This window comes from Scyliorhinus canicula, chromosome 18 (genome assembly GCF_902713615.1).
Source record: "Scyliorhinus canicula chromosome 18, sScyCan1.1, whole genome shotgun sequence".
Lineage (NCBI taxonomy): Eukaryota > Metazoa > Chordata > Chondrichthyes > Carcharhiniformes > Scyliorhinidae > Scyliorhinus > Scyliorhinus canicula.
The window spans coordinates 100063607-100081464 of NC_052163.1; the positions used below are offsets into that span (position 1 = coordinate 100063607).

Genomic DNA, 17858 nt, shown 5'->3' on the forward strand with positions numbered 1-17858 from the left:
GGCCACCACCGTCGTATCATCTGCAAACTTGTAGATTGAGTTGGAGTTAAATCTTGCCATGCAGTTGTGCGTGTATAGGGAGTACAGTAGAGGACTGAGCACACTTCTTGTGGAGTATGAGGTGTTTCAGATTGGGAATGCAGCTGTGGAATGTTTGTCAAGACACACAATGCAGGCAAAGTGAGAGGTATTATAATCTAGCCCTGAGAAAAAGGTCTTAGGGTTGTGCTGTCAGGGGAGGCAAAGTGAGCCATGTTACTTTAACCAGAGGTGGTTGTGGAGGGTTGGTGTACAGCTGTGACAGAGGGCAGGGAGTGTGCTGGTGCACCGAGGAGAAACAAGAGAGCAACCAATGGACTGGCCAACAAACTTTCTGGTGCCAGCGGCTCTTTGTGAGATTGAAAGGAGTAACTCACTCTTCATTGGCGCAACTCAGTCCAGCTTGACACTTTTTAGCAGCCAGAAAGACTGAATGAAGTTCAGCCTGGACTCCAGACAGTAAGACCTGATACACACATGAGCACAGAAAGTTGGAATACTTAAAATGATGCACTTTCGCACATGCTCACTAAATGAGTAATATCATAGTGCAAAATGAGCAACTCATTAACTTAGACGATCAAGGGCTGGAGTGGGTTTGGGGTAGATTAGTGAGGTGAGAGGGAAGAGGTTAAGGAGTTTAGTCCAAAATTGGATTCCAGTGATTGCATTAAATAGCAAGTTGCCAATTGAAGCAGGTGTCTGTGTAATGAGTGGGAGAGGGTCTGTTTGCTGCTACACTTGGCTACCTGTCGGATGTATGCACTGTGTACATTTCAGCATGTGCAGTTACTGATCCAAACCTCGCTTGGATACTTTACAACGCTGCTTTGTTTTGAATCTCACGCTTGGCAAAACAAAAAAAAATCTCCTTTCTGCAGCAAACCGTGCAACGAAACCCCCGATTACATAAAGGAGTGTCGACTGACAAATCCCAGCCGACAGATTCTCACAGAGCTGGAAGGGAGGGGCCAGCGAGATCTATAAAAAGAGAGTTTCTTGTGTCCAAAACGTGTTTCCACAGCCTGTGAGAACGAGGCAACCACCCCGTAAGGTAAGTGAAACTTTTTAAATGTCCGTCTGTGGAAGGGAAGAGAAAAGTTCTCACAATTGTTAGCAACTTGTCAGTGATTTAATAGGAAACTATTCAACTGGTCTTTTTTTCTAATGTGACATACACTCTGACGGATTCTGCTCTATTCCCTCCAAGGTGTTCAGTTGATTTATTATTTCTGTGTCAAAATAAGCCCCCCCCCCCCCCCCCCCCCGATAGGCAAAGAGCTGTTGATTCGGCTTTTGCCATTCCCCTGTGCTGTTAAAGCTTTGAGGGTAATGACCACAGCACTATTCTTGACACAGCCTGGGCGAAGAACTCAGCCAAGATGCCCAACCCAGTCACCTTTGTACAGTCCGATCCAGTCAGATCTCAGCGGAGGAAAGGGAGATCAGAGATTTCAGCTCCTTACTCCTGCCCCCTGGAGGTTGTGGCCCGAACCTGCATCACAAAGCAATGCTGTTGACATTGAGAGAAATGACAGGTAGTGAGTGATATTGTGACACAAACCGAGTGGCCGAACAATACGTCCATCAGCACCCTCCCCTGCACCCCCCAACAAATGACCATAGGGCAGTGGATTTCAACCTTAAAGAACCCTATCTTATGACTTAGAGCCCTGCAATGCAGAAGGAGGCCATTCGGCCCATTCAGTCACTATCAACCCTCTGAAAGAACAGGCCCGCTCCCCCATCTAACCTGCAAATCCCTGGACACTAAGTGGCAATTTAGTGTGGCCAATCCACCTAACCTGCACATCTTTTGACTGTGGGAGAACAAAGAACGAAGAAAAGTACAGCACAGGGACCATGCTGCCTGACTAAACTACAATCTTCTACACTTCCTGGGTCTGTATCCCTCTATTCCCATCCTATTCATGTATTTGTCAAGATGCCCCTTAAATGTCACTATTATCCCTGCATCCATCACCTCCTACGCCAGCAAGTTCCAAACACCCACTACCCTCTGTGTAAAAAAAAAAAAACTTGCCTCACACATCTCCTCTAAACCTTGCACCTCATACCTTGAACCTATGCCCCCTAGTAGTTGACCCCTCTACCCTGGGAAAAAGTCTCTGAATATCTGACTATCCACTCTGTCTATGCCCCTCATAATTTTGTACACCTCTATCAAATCGCCCGTCAACCTCTGTCGTTCTAGTGAGAACAAACAGAGTTTATTCAACCGCTCCTCATAGCTAATGCCCTCCATACCAGGCAGCATCCTGGTACATCTCTTCTGCACCCTCTCTAAAGCCTCCACATCCTTCTGGTAGTGTGATGACCAGAATTGAACAATATACGGCAAGTGTGGCCTAACTAAGGTTCTATACAGCTGCAACATGACTTACCAATTTTTATACTCCATGCTCCGGCCAATGAAGGCAAGCATGCCGTATGCCTTCTTGACTACCTTCTCCACCTGTGTTGCCCCTTTAAGTGACCTGTGGACCAGTACACCTAGATCTCTGACTGTCAATACTCTTGAGGGTTCTACCATTCACTGTATATTCCCTACCTGTATTAGATCTTCCAAAATGCATTTACTCACATTTGTCCGGATTAAACTCCATCTACCATCTCTCTGCCAAATGATCCAAATCCTGCTGTATCCTTTGACAGTCCTCATCGCTATCCGCAATTCCACCAACTTTTGTGTCGTCTGCAAACTTACTAATCAGACTTACATTTTCCTATAAATCATTTATGTATACTACGAACAGCAAAGGTCCCAGCACTGATCCCTCCGGAACACCATGAGTCACAGCCCTCCAATCAAAAGAGCACCCTTCCATTGCTACTCTCTGCCTTCTATGACCTAGCCAGTTCTGTATCCATCTTGCCAGCTCACACCTGATCCGTGTGACTTTACCTTTTGTACCAGTCTGCCATGAGGGACCTTGTCAAAGGCCTTGCTGAAGTCCATATAGACAACATCCACTGCCCTACCTGCATCAATCATCTTTGTGACCTCCTCGAAAAACTGTATCAAGTTAGTGAGACACAACCTCCCCTTCACAAAACCGTGCTGCCTATTGATAATATGAGGGGAGGAATCTGGTGCACCCGGAGGAAACTCACGCAGACACGGGGAGAAAGTGCAAACTCCACACAGTCTCCCAAGACCAGAATTGAACCCGGGTCCCTGGCTCTGTGATGCAGCCATGCTAACAACTGTGCCACTGTGCTGCCCCAGAGAAATTGTGAAATTCTGTGGAAGCCCTTCTCCCCTCACAGTGTGTATATATTATAGAACAAACATTTTTTAAAAAAGCAAAATAACATTCAATAATTAAATATATCATGAAATAGTGCAAAAAAAAATTGGTACAAATTTCAAGAGACCTGATATTTTGCGAACTCCTTTAGGGATGCTCAGGGAACGTGGGTTGAAAAACACCACATGAAGTCTTAATAATACTGCTGAGACACAGTAAAGTGAGAGGAAAATGTTCACTGTGCAGTTTCAGAAAGATTACAGACCCTGTCGACAGGGTTGTGAGACACAACAGCAATAGAGTGTATAGAAGTGACAATAAGGTGTGGAAGCATTTAGCGAAAAGCAAAATGCTGCAGATGTTGGAAATCTGAAATCAGAACAGTAAATGCTGGATAAACTCAACAGGTCTGGCAGCATCTGTGGAGAGAGAAACAAAGAGTTATCGTTTCAAGTCCATTTCTACAGAATTCTATAGGTGGGTCACGTGGACTTGAAACGTTAACTCTGTTTCTCTCTCCACAGGTGCTGCCGAGTCGATCCAACATTTTCTGGTTTTACTTTATAAGATTTGCGGTTAATGCTGTTTGCTGCAGAACCTGAGAATTGCCTCCCTCCCATCTAGTATCTCGTCACTGGGGATTCATAGCCGGGGAGAAGAATGAGGTTCCCGATATTCACCTTCACCCTGATGGCCGCCTGCTTCTACCTGAGCACTTCACAAGGTAAGTGCACACATACTAACTGCAAGATTCCGTTGTCGTTGCGAATGGGAGAAGGATACTATTTCTACACTCGTGCTGTGAGGGAGCTGACACAGCTGTTGTGTGTCTAGAGCACTGGCCTCACACACGACGCTAAGATTTTCCACCTGGACTGCTGACATGTTCAGTGGAGCAAAGGGATTTGTTACACTCTGCGGTTAAGGGCAGTGCGGTTTGATAATTCACTTTCCTTATAATCAATGGGAGGGTAAATATTTTTGTTTGCTGTCCCTGGGATCCTGTTGAGATGCCGATGAAAAATTTGTTGTGGTTTGTATCAGGAGTCTGTATGGTACTGGCACTGGCCTAGGATTTCTGGGGACATCCTGCAATGTTAGCATTGGACATTCTCATGTCCAATGCTGACAGACAGATAAGGCAGGAGGAAATATTCACAGTCTTCTATTTTCACTTTTCTGTGTGCCTCATGAAGCTAGTGGTGCTGGAACCTGCGCTGGTCTTGGCATCTCATAGAGCCAAGACCATTTGTAGGTCAGTAAATTCCTCTCCGTGTCTTTCACCGCACGATCTTTGGGCTCTGGAACTTTGCCACTGCTGGATCTCAGAATCAGAATCACAGAATTGTTACGCTGCAGTAGGAGCCCATTTGACCCATCTGCCTGCACCAGCTCTCCAAATGAGCATTATGACTTGGCACCCTACCTTTTCTCTGTACTCCTAGACATTGCTTCGATTCAAATAAGAATCTAATTCCTTCTTGAATGCCTCGATTGAACCCGCCTCCACCACACTCCTGGCTGTGCATTCCAGACCCGAACCACTCGCTGTGTGAAAAAGTCGCATCACATTTGCTGCTTTTGCAAATCACTTTTTCTTGATCCTTTTACAAGCAGGAACTGCTTCTCTCTGTCTACTCTGTCCAGCACTCTCTTGATTAAGAACACCTTTTACACTTCCCTCCAAGGACAGAAGTCCCAACCTCAGTTCTCCAGCAGTTGCTGAACGAGCCCTGTGTGGGCTACAGCTTCCTGGCACCTAGCAGTGGGACCTAGATTGCTCCTAATGTGATCCTCACCTTCAGTTTACATTACAATGGTGAAGGTGAAAGAAATGTGATGATGCAAACTTTTTTAAAAATCATTTAATTTGCAATTTTCTTCTCTGGGTCACCAACTTTGGTTGGACAGATTCCTGGACGTCACATCGTATGAACTTTCACGTCCGATTGCCCTCTCTGGTCAATTAACATTTTGCTTTCCACTGCCAACAATTTTATAACTGATAAACAGAAGTGTTCATTGGAAATGAGAAAGAACAGCAACACACAATGATTTAAAATGTCCCAATGTTTTTTCTCCTGAATGCTCAGTGATAAATTCCTGGAGGGTTGCCAGCCCTACTGTCTCCCAAAACGCTGTGCTATGGCACCTTGTGCCCACAGCCTTTCAATACCTCCAGCTTCTTGTGTGAGCAGAGATGAGTATTGAGCAAGTTATCTAACCAGGTAAAGGATTCGAGCTCCGGCAAGTCCACATATGACAGCCACCTTTCAGCAAAGCTGGCTGGACAATAATCAGGACCAAAACTCCTGGCTGATTCTCCCCTTTATCCCAGTAATATTGTGCTGGCTACAATTATTCATGTGGTGAAATCAGTCTGGCAATGAAGCTGGCACCAATCTGCCATCAACATAGGTTTCTTCATAAAACTCAGTCTAACATGAGAAAACTATACTTTTCCTCTTCACATAGATTTCTCACCCAGGTGAAACTGGTTCATATATGCTGTTTTGAATAAAGATAATGATCAATAAAATAAATTAATTAAAAAGGGATGACATAGGGGATATGGGCAGACACAAGTTTACAATTCAACCCTTGTTTATTTTCAAACACAATAAAACAGTTTAACCCCCAAATTATCCCAACTATAATATGCCCAAGATCCTTAATACTACCTGTGCCGATGAGCTGGATCGAGCTGTGGATCCAATCCTCTGAGTCCCGGTTGTCTCGGGGCCTTCGTCTGCGAAGCTGGGTCTCACATTCTGCTCCCTTCTGCGCTCTGGTCTGCCGTTGAGTCTTCTCCAATGCCTCTGCATTGAATCTTTGTTAGGAGGGTCTCTGGATGCCTCTTTCTTATACCCCTCCACGTCCTTCCAGAAGCTTCTCTGGTCCTCAGACAATGAGGTCGCTGGGTGGGAGTCTCAACACCCAATGGAGTTGCAGATTGCAACTGCGCAGGGCACCATGAACCCTCCTCCCCCTCACACACCCCAGTCAAGTAGACCACCCTCTGACATATTTTCTGCATGTAACCTTATTCCACATAAGGTGATCCAGGTGCCAGAAAGTCTGACTTCATCTGGGCAATCCACAACAATCGATCTATTTGAATGGGGCCAATAAACTTCCAATGTCTTATTTACAGAGCAAGCCCAGACTTGCCGCAGCTGTCCAGTCTATTCACATTTGGCTTTTTGACTTCCCATCAGGCCTGACTGTGGCTTTAATAATGGTCCAATTTCTAACACTTTGTTTATGACTGCAAGTAGCCAAGGGACAGATTCAAGTGTGACCAAACTATTACAATTGTTTGTCTTGCAGGCTCATATCTCTGACTCTGGTATTCTAAAAGAAAATCATTGTAACCAATTCAAAATGGAAGTCTGGCTATGAGAACGATGAAAGCCTTAGTTAAAATGCCGGTGGTTTGCTTGGGCCTTGAGCTGAATTTTATTGTGATGTGTAGTGTTAGGGTTTGAGCAGTGGTTGGACACTTAAATCGGAGACAATGTGGGATTTAAAGCGGGATAATTAAAATCTCCCACTTTGTATAAATAGGAGGCCCCAGAGAGAACCCCTTGCGTTAGTGACCTGCGGAATCTCTTTAACACTCCATCACTCCCCCCCCCCCCCCCCCCCCCCCCCCCCCCCCCCCCTCCCTCTGGGAGCCTCATTCCAGGGTGAGTTCGATGCACGCACCTGGACTGTTTCCTGAGAGCTGTACCCAACGCACCCCCCTTCTTCTCTCTATCTCTCGAACCATTTTACGTCTCTGATTGATGGCCTTCAATGCTCTGGGGTTTTTTAAAAATTGCAATTACTGGGGTTTCAGTGAGAGAGCAACATTTTCAATTCATTTGGAAATTTAAACAAAAATCTCTCACTTTGTAATTATTCACCAACATCAATTGCACCATGAAGGTGATTGACAATGAAAACTATCCTAGTAAGGTTCAGCCTCACCAGGAGAAAGGGAAAATGTGTTGTATTATCAGAAATAAATACAATTTTAAGAAACGTATAATTGCATTGTGGTGGTATGAATGTGAGCACTGCCATTGGTGCAGAGCATTGGTTTCCCATTGGCTCTAGCTGGTCATGTGCCTCTCGTCCGATTGGCTGGGACTAGTCATTTGACTGCTCACCAATTGGTCGAGAGGCAAGTAGACCCCATCTCCGAGGCGGGGTATAAGTACCCAGAGTTCCTGGCAGTCGGCCTTTCTCTGTAGTCGACCACCGGGCTAACAACTAGCTGATTAAAGCCACAGTTTGGATCTTCATCGTGTCTCGAGTCCAATTGATGGTACATCATGCATTAAGCAAAAACCACCTTGCTGTGCTGCCATTGGGAATACAGCATGAAGGGAGACTCAAACTGACCGCTGAGCTGTTGCTTTTACATGACCAGATTACATCATTTATCTCTTAACAGCAAACTCGTTTGAAGACTGCTGCTTGCACTATTACAAAGGAACACATACCAGTAGACTCCAGAAGCGCATTGTCAGTTACTACGAGCAGACCACAGGTGGAAGCTGCAATTTACATGCAATCGTGTAAGTACAAAACTACATAGAGCCCGGCTCCGCGCACACTGGCTGTGTGTCAGAGCCCGGCTCCTCGCACGCTCGCGGCGTGTCGGAGCCCGGCTCCTTGCACAGCTTCTCACACAATCGCGGCGTGACGGAGCCCGGCTCCTCGCACAGCTTCTCACACAATCGCGGCGTGTCAGAGCCCGGCTCCTCGCACGCTCGCGGCGTGTCAGAGCCCGGCTCCTCGCACAGTTTCTCACACAATCGCGCCGTGTCAGAGCCCGGCTCCTCGCACGCTCGCGGCGTGTCAGAGCCCGGCTCCTCGCACAGTTTCTCACACAATCGCGGCGTGAGGGAGCCCGGCTCCTCGCACAGCTTCTCACACAATCGCGGCGTGTCAGAGCCCGGCTCCTCGCACGCTCGCGGCGTGTCAGAGCCCGGCTCCTCGCACGCTCGCGGCGGTCAGAGCCCGGCTCCTCGCACGCTCGCGGCGTGTCAGAGCCCGGCTTCTCACACAATCGCGGCGTGTCAGAGCCCGGCTCCTCGTGCCCATAGAAAAGTCTATTCATCACAGTTAGCCATTATTTCCCAAAACCTGTGTTGCCAAAACTCTTCCTGCAAAATTCTTTTGTGGAAAAATAGTGTAAATATATGAAAACATGACAAGCCCCATGACAGCTGAGCTGATTATAGCTGAAATGTCATGACAGTGGCCCCCACTCTCTCATGTCAGACTGTGGCAACCTCCCCAGTGTCAGACTGTGAGTCTCCACCCCTCCCCAGTGTCGGACTGTATTTCTATATTATAATAGGGCGACACGGTGGTGAGCACTGCTGCCTCACCATGCTAGGGACCTGGGTTGAATTGCAACCGTGGGTGACTGTCTGTGTGCATGTTCACCCTGTGTCTGCCTGGGTTTCCTCCGGGTGCTCCAGTTTCCTCCCACAGTCCAAAGATGCACAGGTTAGGTGGATTGGCCATGCTAAATTACCCCTTGGTGTCTAAAAGGTTAGGTGAGGTTACGGGGATAAGGTGAGGGTGTGGGTCTAGGTTGGGTGCTCTTTCAGCGGGTTGGTGCAGACTTGATGGGCCAAATGGTCTCCTTCTGCACTGTTGTGATTCTATGAATCTTTCCCCATTTCTGCAGCCTAAAGTTGAGGCGTGTGACCCTTTGTGTGAATCCAAATGTGCCGTGGGTCAAAGACTACATCAAAAGAGATAGAAAGCACGGAAGAAAATGCCGGGATATTTATCGACCATGTAAACATCGGAACACAGTAAGTGGAAACAGTGCACAAGAGTCTGGTTAGATTGAGTGAGGAGTTCAGCTCACTGACCGACTGTGGGACTCTGGGAGATACAAGCTGACAATGGGCATGCAGTGTCAGGACCTGCTCCGGTCTGTAGAATCCAGTTCAAAACAGCAGAAATTCCAGGGAATGGTTAGGGACAAGAAATTTTGGAATCCAACATCAAGATGGGCAATCCTCACCGCAGCCACCTGGATATGTTAATGAATATTGTGCTAAAATCAGGCAGGGTCCGGGGGGGGGATCCTATTCTGATTCAAGTGCCAAGAAATTGCTGCTGGTTATCTATCTCTCGGACCAGTTGCTGTAACTGTGGGTCAGCCTGATGTCACCACATTTCCATATCTTGACTGCAGAACCATGCCAGGAAGGGAATGTCAAGGCCACTCACCAACACCAATATGTCAGATAATCCAATGACTGCTGCACTATCCATCGGCGGGAATGTTGTTGTGGGGGCAATGGGCAAGCAGGTTCAGGAATCCCTTCATCTGCCACCTGGGAATGTGGTAGCAAATTTCAGGAAACTGAAAGGTCTGAAAGTGGATAAGTCACCTGGACCGGATGGATTACACCCTGGGGTCCTAAAAGAGATAGCTGAGGAAATTGTGGAGGCATTTAGTGATGATCGTTCAGGAATCACTGGAGGCAGGAAAGGTCCCAGAGGACTGGAAGCTGGTTAATATGATACCACTCTTTAAGAAGGGAGGGAGGCAGAAGACAGGACATTATAGGCCGGATAGCCTGACTTTGGTCATTGGTATGATTTTAGAGTCTGTTATTAAAGATGAGATCGTGAAGCACTTGAAAGTGCATGGTAAAATAGGACAGTCAGCGCGGCTTTATCAAAGGGAGGTCGTGTCCAACAAATCTGTTAGAGTTCTTCGAGGAGGAACAACCAAGTTAGACAATGGAGAACCATTGGACGTGATTTATTTAGATTGGCAGAAGGCAAAGAGTGGGGATAAAGGGATCTTTTTCAGGATGGCAGCGTGTGACCAGTGGTGTGCCTCAGGGGTCTGTACTGGGACCACAACCTTTTACAATATACATTAATGATCTGGAAGAATGTACTGAAGACGCTGTTGCTAAGTTTGCAGATGATACAGAGATCTGTAGAGGGACAGGTCATTGAGGAAGCAAGGGGGCTGCAGAAGGACATGGACAAGCTAGGAGAGTGGGCAATGAAGTGGTAAATGAAATACAATGTGGAAAAGTGTGAGGTTATGCACTTTGGAAGGAGGAATCTAGGCATAGACTATTTTCTAAATGGGGAAATGCTTTGGAAAGCAGAAGGACAAGGGGACGTGGGAGTCCTTGTTCACGATTCTTTTAACGTTTAATATGCAGGTTCAGTCGGCAGTTAAGAAGGCAAATGCAATGTTAGCATTCATGTCGAGGGCTAGAATACAAGATCAGGGATGTACTTCTGAGGCTGTATAAGGCTCTGGTCAGACCCCATATGGAGTATTGTGAAATGTTTGGGGCCCCGTATCGAAGGACGGATGTGCTGGCCTTGGAAAGGGTCCAGCGGAGTTTCACAAGAATGATCCCTGGAATGAAGAAATTGTCGTATGAGGAACATTTGAGGACTCTGGGTCTGTACTGGTTAGAGTTTAGAAGGATGAGAGGGGATCTTTTTGAAACGTACAAGACACTGAGGCCTGGATAGAGTGGACGCGGAGAGGATGTTTCCACTTGCAGGAAAAACTAGAACCAGAGGACACCATCTCAGATTAAAGGGACGATCCTTTATAACCGAGATGAGGAGGGATTTCTTCAGCCAGAGGGTGGTGAATCTGTGGAACTCTTTGCCACAGAAGGCTGTGGAGGCCAATTCACTAAGACCGATTTTAAGACAGAGATAGATAGGTTCTTGAATAATAAGGGCATCAGGGGTTATGGGGAGAAGGCAGGAGAATGGGGATGAGAAAATATCAGCCATGATTGAATGGCGGAGCAGACTCGATGGGCCAAGTGGCTCAATTCTGCTCCTATGTCTTATGGTCTTATCCCTTCTGCGCTTGCTTCATTACATGACAAAAAAGTTGAAATCTCGTCAGGATATCCAGGCCATAACCCCAGGTAATTGTCAAATGCATCATGCAGTAACAGACAATGCTGATGACACCAGGCCACTGCCAGTCAAGTCCCCTCCTTTCGCCCCCAGCTTTTGTAAGGTATGGGCAAAGCTGCTGTCCCACACTAGGCCCCATAAAATCCCTGATCTAAATCTGGAAACTTGGGTGGGGGGAATTTTATTCCACCTCCCTGGGAAAGTCCTGGGCTCGCCATGGTAACAGCGGGACAGGTATTTCTGATTTTCCCACCATCTCTGGCCCATTCCTGGCAGACTTGCGGCAGGAAGGGCTGTGAATTTCTGGCTGCAGTGCACCATTCGTTTATGGTCATCTTATTCTGTAAACCTCCCCAACTCCTCACACTCAATTCCCCGAGTGTGCAATTAATAATTCATGCGTACAAATTAAATACAAAACTCTTTAACAGACTGAATAGTAAAGTGTAAATCATGAGTGAGCTTGTAGTGCTCTAACTTGTGTAGTGCTCTAACTCGTGTAGTGCTATCAGCCCTGGGTGGTATGGGAGCCAGACTGTCCTATTCTTCACCTTCTTATAAATTTGTAACAAATAAAACAACCTGGCATTCCATTGTAGTTTTATATCCGATTGATAGCGTGAACATGGAGAGGATGTTTGCACTTGTAGGAGAAACTAGAACCTGAGGGCACAGCCTCAGACTGAAGGGACGATCCTTTAAAACGGATGAGGAGGAATTTCTTCAGCCAGAGCGTGGTGAATCTGTGGAACTTATTGCCGCAGAAGGCTGTGGAGGCCAAATCACTGAGTGTCTTTAAGACAGAGATAGATAGGTTCTTGATTAATAAGGGGATCAGAGGTTATGGGGAGAAGGCAGGAGAATGGGGATGAGAAACATATCAGCCATGATTGAATGGCGGAGCAGACTCTTATGGGTCGAATGGCCTCATTCTTATGGTGTTACGTCTAATACCGTGTTCCTATTCTAACTGTACTGTTCTATTTATATGGGGTAGGTCCCAATAAGAGTGTTGCTGTTCCCTCCACCATTGTGTGTGGTGATGGTACAATACGTTTCTGAAAATCCACTCGCTTTACATTTTTCAGCATTAACCAGGCTGTGAGGAGCAGGGAAGAGGAGAGCTGATCCAAGACCCTCCCCAACCTGAGGCCACTTCTTCTCTGCAACTTGTCTTTGAATAAAGACCAAAGTGATTGGATATGGTTACACTAAGAGCAGTCGATGCTTCCACCAGCTAAAACATAATAAAGACATCACCAACCCCCCACTGCCAAACTCGACTAAAGAGGGTTGAGGACAACACATCACCAGACATGCTGTTACCATTGAAGCATTACACATTTGAATCATAATTATTAAATCAGCAACGCAATCATTATGTTTAACTGCAAAACAGCTCCACTCTGACCTCTTGGCTGCTGCATGTTGTTTATCTTGTATAGTTGTTTTTTGTTAGCTTGTTAACCTGTATAATTCACTCAAAAGAATCAATATATTTTTGACAAGTTAAGACAAATACAAAATCAAAAAATCCAATGGAGGAGGATGCCCTGTACCCACAATGGGTAGAACACCACTTGCCCTTGTGTCCTTCCCTCTAGGAGCTGCTGCTGTGCCTGGACACATTCCTACCTCCCATTCCCCATCAAGACCATGCACTCCCACTGACTTGTCGACTCCTTTTAAGGTGGTTTTGCATCTGAACGCCTCAAATAATTTCTAAAACGAGTGTTGGTGGAGTTTTGACAAAGTTCCTCTGAGGTTCCCCCCCAAGGCTCCAGCAGCAGTGAGCATGAAATGTCAACACCTCATGAATTTATTTTGCTATGCTTGACCTATCCAGCTAAGTGCATGGTACAATGTTTTTGCGGAGAAATGCGGTACCTGAAAGGGAAAAACTTGCATGGTAACTTCTGAGGTTTCTGTGGAACCATGCAGCTTAGAGAGAGCATGAGTAAGTATCCCTTTAAGTAACCGGTTGCTGTTTATGAGGGAGCATTATAATTGAAGCGCTGGCCTTGCAGCTTCTTTAAGGGGTGATAGCAGGCATTTCAAGTGTCAATCTGCTCCTTAATGAATGAAATGAATATTGCTTATTGTCACAAGTAGCCTTCAAATGAAGTTACTGTGAAAAGCCCCTAGTCGCCACATTCTGGCACCTGTTCAGGGAGGCTGTTACGGGAATCGAACCGTGCTGTTGGTCTGCTTTCAAACCCAGCGATTTAGCCCTGTGCTAAACAGCCCCAGCTGATGAACCTCTGGCCAGCTGAGTGTAGATTTCAGCTGTTTTACCATGATGGTTTCTTGTGTTCAATATGGGCTACACTGGGGACAGCAAGTAGTGCAGTGGTTAGCACTGGGACTGCGGCGCTGAGGACCTGGGTTTGAATCCCGGCCCTGGGTCACTGTCCGTGTGGAGTTTGCACATTTTCCCCGTGTCTGTGTGCGTTTCACCCCCACAACCCAAAGATGTGCAGGGTAGGTGAGTTGGCCACGCTAAATTGCCCCTTAATTGGAAAAAAAATAATTGGGTATTCTAAATTTAAAAAAAAACATGGGCTACACTGGTGTTTCAACTTAAGACCTTGACGATCACCTGGTCATCTTGAAGGATAGTTAATATCAGAACACAGTGCTGAAAATGGTCCTCACATAACCTTTCAGATTTTTAAGTGCTTGTACTTTGAGCTGGAGGGGACTGGCGCGACAGGACTTCACGAGAGGAAAGTCTTCTTGATGACAACAGTGACAACAATTACAGCCTCAGCTTTTCCAGTCACATTACAGGAGCCAAAGTTTGTTGCTGCAATTTTCACTGAGCTGCAATCTGAGCCAGAACCCTAGCCTGTAGGCCGCACATAACGTATAATCGTGGCCAACCTGTCTAGTTTCTGCATTACAATTATTGATCGATTCTGATTATCTAGCATAGCTTTATACAGACTGTAGCTGCTGGAATAACCCTGATTATGTACATGGTTGAGATTTCTTCTACGTTTCAATAAATTTTGATCATTTTATCAAACTGTATCCAGTGTTCCCTTCGGTCTCCATTCGGGCTGAATGCTAACAGCGCAGAAAGCCTGACAAATCAAAAATTAGCCTGCATAGGTTTTTGACATGACAAAACAAATCATGATGTGGAGATGCTGGTGTTGGACTGGGGTGTGCATAGTAAGAAGTCTTACAACACCAGGTTAAAGTCCAACAGGTTTGTTTCAAATCGCTCGCTTTTGGAGCACTGCTCCTTCCTCAGGTGAATGAAGAGGTATGTTCCAGAAACATATATATATATATATATTAGACAAAATCAAAGATGCAAGACGATACTTTGAATGTGATCATTTGCAGGTAATTAAGTCTTTACAGATCCAGAGATAGGGGGTAATCCCAGGTTAAAGAGGTGAGAATTGTCTCAAGCCACGACAGTTGGTAGGATTTTGCAAGCCCAGGCCAGATGGTGGGGGGTGAATGTAATGTGACATGAATCCAAGGTCCCGGTTGAGGCCGTACTCGTGTGTGGAACTTGGCTATCAGTTTCTGCTCAGCGATTTTTGCGTTGTCGCGCGTCCTGAAGGCCGCCTTGGAGAACGCTTACCCGGAGATCATAGGCTGAATGCCCTTGACTGCTGAAGTGTTCCCTGACTGGAAGGGAACATTCCTGCCTGCCGATTGTCGCATGATGTCCGTTCATCTGTTGTCGTAGCGTTTGCATGTACCAATGTACCATGCTTCGGGACATCCTTTCCTGCACCGTACGAGGTAGACAACATTGGCCGAGTCGCATGAATATGTACTGCGTACCTGGTGGATGGTGTTCTCACGTGTAATGGTGGTATCCATGTCGATGATCTGGCACGTCTTGCAGAGATTGCCATGGCAGGGTTGTGGGGTGTCGTGGTATTACATTGAAAGCATAGTAGGAAGGGGTTATTGTAATTTCCGCTATATTATTTTGGAAAAGATACTAAGAGACAAGATATATACACATTTGGAGAAAAATGGACTAGTTAGTGTCAGGCAGCATAGTTTTGTACAAGGCAAGTCATGCCTCACCAACTTAATTGAGTTTTTTGAAGAGGTGACAAAGACAATTGATGAGGGAAGGTTTGTTGATGTAGTTTATTTGGACTTTAGTAAGGCATTTGACAAGGTCCCACATGCAGACTTGTACAAAAACTAAAATCACATGGGATTCGGGGTGGGCTGGCTAGATGGATACTGAACTGGCTTGGTTATAGAAGTCAGAGAATAGCGGTGGAAGGGTGTTTTAGAGAATGGAAATCTGTAGCCAGTGTGTTCCGCAGGGATCAATTCTGAGACCTCTATTGTTTGTAGTATATATAAATGATCTGCAGGAAAATGTGGGTGGTCTGATTAGTAAGTTTGCGGATGACATGAAGATTGGCGGAGTTGCTGATAGTGCAGAGGATACAACAGGATATAGATAGATAGGAGACTTGGGCACAGAAATGGTAGATGGAGTTTAACCCGGACAAATGCGAGGTGATGCATTTTGGACGATCAAATCTAGGTATGAATTATACTAAATGGCAGAACCCTTAGGAACAATAACATACAGAGGGATCTGGGCCTGCATGTCCACAATTCCCTAAAAGTGGCAACACAGGTGGCCATGATGATTAAGAAGGCATGTGGCATGCTTGCCTTCAGCACCCGGGGCATTGAGTACAGGAGTTGGGAAATCATGTTGCAGCTGTATAAAATATTGGTTAGGCCACATTTGGAGTAGTGGTCACCACATTACCTAAAGAACGTGGAAGCTTTGGAGAGAGTGCAAAGAGACCAGGATGGTGCCTGGTGTCAAGGGTGTTGGCTATGAGGTGTGCAGAGGCCTCTTTATTTGCGTGGCCTAGCACATTGTTACGAGTGGTCCCTTAGTGAGGTTCGCCAAATTTTGTTCACCCAGGTGAGATTTATTATACCCCAGGTGAGGAGAGATGAACTGGCTATTTTTGATTATTCAGCCCCTCAGTTCGTCACAACAAGATTAATTTGAAAAGTATCCCTTCCCTTCACGGATCGCTCTTCCCAGTCTCAATATTTATGTTTCAAAAGGAGCCAATTTAACCAGGCTTTCTTGAGGTTTAAAAAAAAGTATGTTCTTGAGCTACTATGCAAGTAAAAGATAGAACACAGGCAACAAAAACAGAAAATGCTGGACAATCTCAGCAGGTCTGACAGCATCTATGGAGAGAGAAGGGAGCTAATGTTTTGAGTTTGGATGACCCTTTGTCAAAGCTGGAGAGAACTGGAAATAGGATTAGATTTATACTGTTGCGGCGACATACAGCAGTGGGGCTGGATAGAGGGCCAGATTGCCAAAGGGCAGCATGGTAGCACAAGTGGCTAGCACTGTGGCTTCACAGCGCCAGGGTCCTAGGTTCGATTCCCCACTGGGTCACTGTCTGTGCGGAGTCTGCATGTTCTCCCCGTGTCTGCGTGGGTTTCCTCCGCGTGCTCCGGTTTCCTCCCACAGTCCAAAGACATGCAGGTTAGGTGGTTTGGACATGATAAATTGCCCTTAGTGACCAAAAAGGTTAGATGGGGTTATTGGGTTACGGGGATAGGGTGGAAGTGGGTCGGTGCAGACTCGATGGGCCGAATGGCCTCCTTCTGCACTGTATGTTCTATGTTTTATATGTTCTATATCATGGACAGGCGCGATTCAGCGGCCTCGCCATGCCCAACTTGCTTTCGGGTCAAGGCCATTGAATCTCGCAAGAGGTCTCTCATGGGATTTGGAATGCTCAAAGCACCTCATGAAATTCAATGGACCTCACTCGGTGTGGCCCATTTAAATATACATTTGCTAGATTCTCCCAGCACTCAAAACTCAACAACCGTGCCTGCAGGAACTCGTCAGGGCGCCGTTTAGTACTGGTCCACACAAAAGTGGACCAGGTGTAATGGCACCTAGGGGTCCCCCAGGCCATTGGAGACCCCCAGATGGTTGTGGAAAGAGCAGCGTGGCACCCTGGCTCTCCCTCTGGCACCTTGGCACTACCAGCCTGGCATCCTTCAGTGCCACCCAGGTGCCTCTGCCATAGTGTCTGCGTGGCACTGCCAAGCTAGTAGGGGCACTTCCAGATTGGCAGTGTCAGGGTGCCAGGGATTGGGTACGGGCGACCTTACCAGGTAGAAGGGTGTGAGGTGGTATTCCTGGGGGCCTCCCCAAGATTGGGGGGAGGAAAGGGTCGAATACGGGGGGGTGCCTGAATTGAGGAACCGGGAGGGGGGGGGGAATTGGGACAGCCTTCCAAAATGGCACCCCGATCTGCGAGGAGCCTCTCCTGCTGGAGACCTGAAGTTCACCAGCAGCAAATCTCTCGAAGTGTGGCCTCGGCTGTGAAAATCTCCCCAAGGCCCAAAAAAATGGCAAAGTACCATTGAGTAGGGAGATATTTCTCGATGCTGCAGCTGCCGACAAACACGCCCGAAACCAGATATGCAAATTTTTCAATGTGAGGCACGCCCAAAGGGAATGTAAATGGTTCTGATAATGTCTAAGAAGGGTACTGATAGTGGCATATTAGGAGATCAGAATGTGTTATTGGCAGAACAGGGACAAGTGTGTGGCGGCATGGTAGCACA

General features: G+C 46.6%; 1 protein-coding gene across 1 annotated transcript; it reads left to right on the forward strand.

The window, feature by feature from the left end:
• The first annotated feature begins 763 nt into the window (after positions 1 to 763).
• On the forward strand, positions 764 to 14268 carry ccl25a (chemokine (C-C motif) ligand 25a). The gene is made up of 5 exons (XM_038777973.1): positions 764 to 1093; positions 3936 to 4035; positions 7753 to 7876; positions 9001 to 9130; positions 12329 to 14268. Exons 2-5 carry the CDS (start codon positions 3972 to 3974, stop codon positions 12332 to 12334), a joined length of 324 nt encoding a protein of 107 aa, XP_038633901.1. The 5' UTR covers positions 764 to 1093; positions 3936 to 3971; the 3' UTR covers positions 12335 to 14268.
• The last annotated feature ends 3590 nt before the right edge of the window (positions 14269 to 17858 follow it).